General features: G+C 42.5%; 1 protein-coding gene across 1 annotated transcript in view; it reads right to left on the bottom strand.

Moving 5' to 3' along the window:
• Positions 1–399: 399 nt before the first annotated feature.
• LOC143766325 (uncharacterized) overlaps positions 400–6,000 on the bottom strand; it is a 53,713-nt gene continuing 48,112 nt past the window's right edge. Inside the window, exon 8 of the mRNA XM_077253915.1 lies at positions 400–1,322. Coding sequence (XP_077110030.1) covers positions 589–1,322 — 734 coding nt within the window. The 3' untranslated portion in view covers positions 400–588. The remainder of the gene's footprint in view (positions 1,323–6,000) is intronic.

The raw sequence follows: 6,000 nt of genomic DNA, 5'->3' as shown, positions 1-6,000 counted from the left end.
GGAGCAGGGTCCCTGGGTCGCTGCTGGAGGAGACAAGAGTGGAGTGTTGCTGCAGGCGCAGGCTGAGATGAGGGGGTGTTCCGATGTGCGACGCTGCGAGTGTTCGGTGGTAGCCATTTTCCCGCAGTCCACCGCACAGTAAACCATATAAGTGCAGGGGCTCTGGGCTTTCACAAAATGTTGGCAGAGACCCAGCACTACCGAACACCTGCAGCGGCGCACATCGGAACACCCCTTCATCCCAGCCTGCAGCCACGCTCCACTCTTGCCTCCTCCAGAAGCGATCCTGAGAAACCGCTTCACAGCAGCCACCACCCCAGGTGAGCAATAAGACGCATGGATTATAAGAAACACCACCATTTTAATAAAACTAAGGTTTTTTTCCTATTTTTCTCCTCAAAATTTGGAGTGCATCTTATAATCCAGGGCGTTTCATAATCTGCAAAAAACTGTACTTTGTTTTTATTTTACCCATATTATCTTATCTTATACTAAAATTAGTTAAATGATCTGAATCAATTAAACATAAAAAACTAGTAAAAGGCAAATACATTTTTCATTGGTTTAAAAATTTATTCACATCTCTTGCTAAAATATTTCCTGAAATTCAGAACTTGAGAATTGGTTATCATCTGTGTGAGTTTTTTGATGGTTATGAAGACTTGATTTTCTAGTAAAATATTTCCCACATTCAGGGCATGAAAAAGGCTTCTCCCCTGTGTGAGTCCTTTGATGTCTAACAAGATTAGATTTTTGATTAAAACATTTTCCACATTCTGAACATGAAAATGGTTTCTCCCCTGTATGAATTCTCTGATGTGCAAGAAGATCTGACTTACCTGCAAAACATTTCTCACATTCTGAACATGAATATGGCTTCTCCCCTGTGTGGATTCTCTGATGTGTAACAAGATCTGAGATACCAGCAAAACATTTTCCACATTCCAAACAGGAATACGGTTTATCGCTTAAGTGTGTTCTTTGATGCCTATCAAGATTTGATTTTCGATTAAAACACTTTCCACATCCTGAACATGAAAATGGTTTTGCTCCTATGTGAATATATTGATGTTTAATAAGAGATGATTTATCTGTATAAAGTTTCCCACATTCTGAACATGAAAATGGCTTTATCCCTGTGTGAACCCACTCATGTCTAACAAGATTTGATTTAACATTGTAACATTTCCCACATTTTGAACATGAATATGGCTTTGCTCCTGTGTGAATTCTCTGATGTCTAACAAGACCCGGTTTCTGATTAAAATATTTTCCACATTGTGGACATGAATACGGCTTCTCCCCTGTGTGAATTCTCTGATGTCTGAAAAGATCCGATTTCTCGTTAAAACATTTCCCACATTCTTTGCAAGGAAATGGTTTCTCTCCTGTGTGACTTTTCTTATGTTTACTAAGATTAGATTTCCGGTTAAAACATTTTCCGCATTGTGAACATGAAAATTTCTTCATCACTATGTGACCGCTTTGACTTATAATTCCGCTTCTGTGACATTTAGTTTTCTTAATAGTCTGTGATGGATCAGAAGATAAGACCTGTTTTGGATTTGAATCTGAGGATAGAAGTCTTATGTGAAGTGCTGTGGGTATATCTGGCATAACGGCATGCTCTTCATATGTAACCTGTGTGGTACCATGATCATCTGCTTTACGCTCAAAAGATATCGAATGCCCCTCTGAGCTCCTGGTACAGTTATCTATCAAGAATAAAACCAAATGTATTATTATTTTATAAAAAGTGAAATGTTAATATTATAATGTCTCTACAATTAGGCATGCAACGTAATTAGATTTTTAATCAAGTTGCTGATGTAAAACATCATAGTCTAACAGAAAACTAAAAAGATGTTGGTGGCTTGTGGACTTCAAGACCTTCAATATCTCTGAAGAAGAAGAGATTTAAAAATAGAATTGCACTTTCAAACAATTTATGTTTATGTAATAGAAGATGCCTTGAAAAGTAATTATTCAATGCACTTTAATACAAAAAATTCCCAAAGTGCTGGCCACCAGGGGTTCCGCTTGTTAGTCTGCTATTCGCTACACACTGTAAATCCATCTCTAGTAACTGAAACAGATTTCAGGAAGAAGGGGTCTGTGTGACAAAGTTTTGTTTGTGGTTGACTGGAAGCATTAAAAATTACTATGGAGAGGTTTTGTGCTAGCTACTCAAACTATGAGGTCCATGGGGAGATCAAGCCTTTACCCTGTAAACTCTGTAGAAGAATGTGGTTTTGCACAAGAACCCTGGGCCTAGTCCTTGGAGTAGCCACTGGCCGGTGATGTAGATTGGCCAGAATAGTTAGGTCGGAACTAAAAGGGCAGCAAGGGTCAAAGTCGTTGTGCAGTGGAAAAGTTAGAAAATGTGCTGAGGTTAAAAACAGGAGCAACAAGGAAAACTCCCGTAGTTGAGAAGTGAAGGTTGAACCAGATTAAGAACACTAATAACTGGAATTTGCTGCAGAATCAAAATCAATAAAAAGCCTCAAGATACTCAGATTTATCTAGATAACATAAACAAACAAGAAGCAATAATTTTGCAGAATCACAGGGAAATATCTTTGCATCTAGATGGGTATCTCTGGTGGTGGTTGTACTGAGAAAACATGCAAATGATGGCCAAGCTCTCCACAGGTGTTACCAAGAACAAATTCTTGTAGCTCGACCCCTTGTTGTTGATGGGAGTGAGTCACCTCCATCTAAATAGATGCCTTAGTAAGTGTAATAGGTACACAAGTCTTAAGTGGAGGTTCAGAATCAGCAGTTCATTAATGACTATGTTCGCAGGACTGCAGGTCAAGATGAATTGTCAGGGAGATGGCTGAATCAAGGGAATAAGGAGAAGGGAACTGAACTAACATGTCCTTGATTTGGTGACAAATACCAACACAAAACTGATGGCAAAGGGCTGATCATTCCACAGTATGTGGCCCAGCTGTTATGATCCTTTGTGGCTTAGGATCACAAATCTGACCAGCTAAGTAAGAGAACATAGGACGGGCTCTGGGGATGTGGTAACTGGACTGACCGCAACCCTGATCCTAACCGTACACACTATAGGCAGCCGTGGAACGTTCCTAAATTCCTAGACGTCTCTTCACAGCCTGAGAAACTGGCTACCCCTAGAGAGAAATAAAAGCCTCACTTGCCTCAGAGAAATAACCCCAAAGTTTAGAACAGCCCCCCACAAATAATAACGGTGAGTAAAGGAGAAGGCACAAACGTAGAAATGAAAACAGGTTCAGCAAAGGAGGCCCACTAATCACTGAATAGAAAGAGGATAGCAAGAATCTGTGCGGTCAGTAAAAAACCCTATCCAAAAAATATCCACGCAGAGAATGCAAGAACCCCCACACCAACTAACGATGTGAGGGGAGAAACTCTGCACCCCAAAGCTACCAGCAAGCAAGAGATCACATATTAGCAAACTGGACAGAACTCATCGTATACTGAGAAACATATAGAACACAGATGAGCAAAAAAAGAACAAGCAAAAACTTAGCTTCTCTTGGAGAGACTGAAAACGAATGAAGTCAGGAGAAACCAAAACAGCACTGAATACAACGACAGCAGGCAAAAAATGAAGGTCCAGGTGAGTTAAATAGGAAACCTGACTAGCAGGTAACGAGGCAGCTGATCCCAGCCACAGACCCGCAGAATGACAAAAGAGCCACCAGAGGGAGCCCAAAGACATAACTCACACAGTACCACTCACAACCACAGGAGGGAGTCCGAGAACAGAGTTCACAACACCCAGCACCAAAATTGGGTACAGTACTCCTCAGCAGTATGTCAACCCTGCAGGACTGTTAATTTACTTTTTGTGAAAACACCTTAGTCAGGATCACCATATAAAAGCCATAGGCCATAAAAATCGATTCAACTGTGGAAAGTTCTGGTGCATCAAGGGGTAGAAAAATGCTGAAGACTGGGAGTCACCCTACAGAAGGGAAATGATGAATCCTACACACTGGCTCTTATATCCAGATGAAATACAAGTGACAGCTTTATCTAGAAAAAAAATGTTTATGGTCACATAAAAATAAGTCAGACAAATATTCAAGGGAGTTGTTGCAGTGGCTGGGGCCTGAGCAGTTTCGAGATGCTAAAATTAGTCTGCAAGGTAATAGACTAGCTGGGCAAGGGTTTGGATTCAATTACCAATGCTTGGAGGTGATCCATAATTTGGATCACTTATTCTATAATAACGTTCTCTGTCTATGGTCACCTGGCAGCTCTATAAATGTCTACCATTGACAGACTTTGCTGCAGGCTGCTCGAATTATAAGGTCACATGGTCTTCGCACTTTAAACCTTTTACAGGTATATAGACACTGGGCTCAGTTGTCTAAGTAGCTGCTAGTCATAGGTGCAGGCTTGGAGGAATAGTCAAGTCTTGAGTTGGTGCCAAGAGAGTAGAACAGGACAAAATCAACATACAATAGAAAATTCAGAAAATGGTCTGAGGTCAGAAAAAGGTAAACTGACATGTGTACCAGAATAAGAGCACTAAGAACTGGTCGTGGGAGTCAGAGGTTCAAGAGTTAAGAGGAAAAACCTGCCCATGGCTTAAGACAATAAGTTCCCTTTTTGCGTGGCAGCAAAAGTCATAGGACTGCTGCATTGTTAAGGCTGAGTCACACATAACGATATTGTTAACGATATCGTTGCAACATCACGCTTTTGGTGACGTAGCAACGATCCCGCTAACGATCTCGTTATGTGTGACAGCGACCAATGATCAGGCCCCTGCTGGGAGATCGTTGGGGAATGATCAGGACCATTTTTTGGTCATTGATCACCCGCTGTCATCGCTTAGTAGGATTAGTAACCAGATATTTACCCTGGTTACCATTGTAAAAGTTAAAAAAAAACACAGTACATACTCACATTCTGATGTATGTCACGTCCCCCGGCGTCCACAGAGTTAAAACTGCTTTCGGCAGGAGCGCTGCTAATGCACGCGCTGCTGCCGAGAGCTTCCCTGCACTGAATGTGTCAGCGCCGGCCGTAAAGCAGAGCACAGCGGTGACGTCACCGCTGTTACTGCCGGCGCTGACAAAGTCAGTGCAGGGAAGCTCTCGGCAGCAGCGCGTGCATTAGCAGCGCTCCTGCCGAAAGCAGTTTTAACCCTGTGGACGCCGGGGGACGTGACAGACATCAGAATGTGAGTATGTACTGTTTTTTTTTTTTTACTTTTACAATGGTAACCAGGGTAAATATCGGGTTACTAAGCGCGGCCCTGCACTTAGTAGCCCGATGTTTACCCTGGTTACCCGGGTGCTGCAGGGGGACTTCGGCAGCGTTGAAGACAGTTTCAACGATGCCGAAGTCGTTCCCCTGATCGTTGGTCGCCGGAGAGAGCTGTCTGTGTGACAGCTCCCCAGCGTCCACACAACGACTTACCAACGATCACGGCCAGGTCGTATCGCTGGTCGTGATCGTTGGTAAGTCGTTTAGTGTGACTCCAGCTTTACTCTGCATTCCATGCAACAAAGGAGCAGTGCCACCCAGCGACAGAAGAGGAAACAAAGGGGATAAGTACTTTCATGGTTGTTACAGTGTGTCAATATTAGCACCACAAACATTCTTTCACCTTCATAGTCACTGTCAAGCAACCATAACAACTCTGAATACATCTAGTGTCCTTGGTAGTATCGTGTATAGGAGGCAAGCCATGGAGAAGACTCTACAGGTAAATGGAAGAGGAGCGTTGTGTGTGCTCCCAATTCTGATGCTATGGATAATGGGAAAAGTGGGAAAGGAAGTGCTGCAAAGGATAGTGCTGGTAGTCTTCAAGGCAGTGTCCATGCTTCCAACCACAATGCCTAGCAGAGGCACCAGGAGGCAAAGCCAGGGGGATATAGATATGTCTGCAGAGAAATATATGAAACTTGAAAGCAATGTGAGGACAAGCTAGTCTGTTACCATTCATCAAATAATGGAAAAAGTGCCAGAACTGAAAATATGAATTACAACCTT

Source organism: Ranitomeya variabilis, chromosome 4 (assembly GCF_051348905.1).
Source record: "Ranitomeya variabilis isolate aRanVar5 chromosome 4, aRanVar5.hap1, whole genome shotgun sequence".
Classification (NCBI taxonomy): domain Eukaryota; kingdom Metazoa; phylum Chordata; class Amphibia; order Anura; family Dendrobatidae; genus Ranitomeya; species Ranitomeya variabilis.
This window is presented reverse-complemented; position numbering and strand designations above follow the sequence as displayed.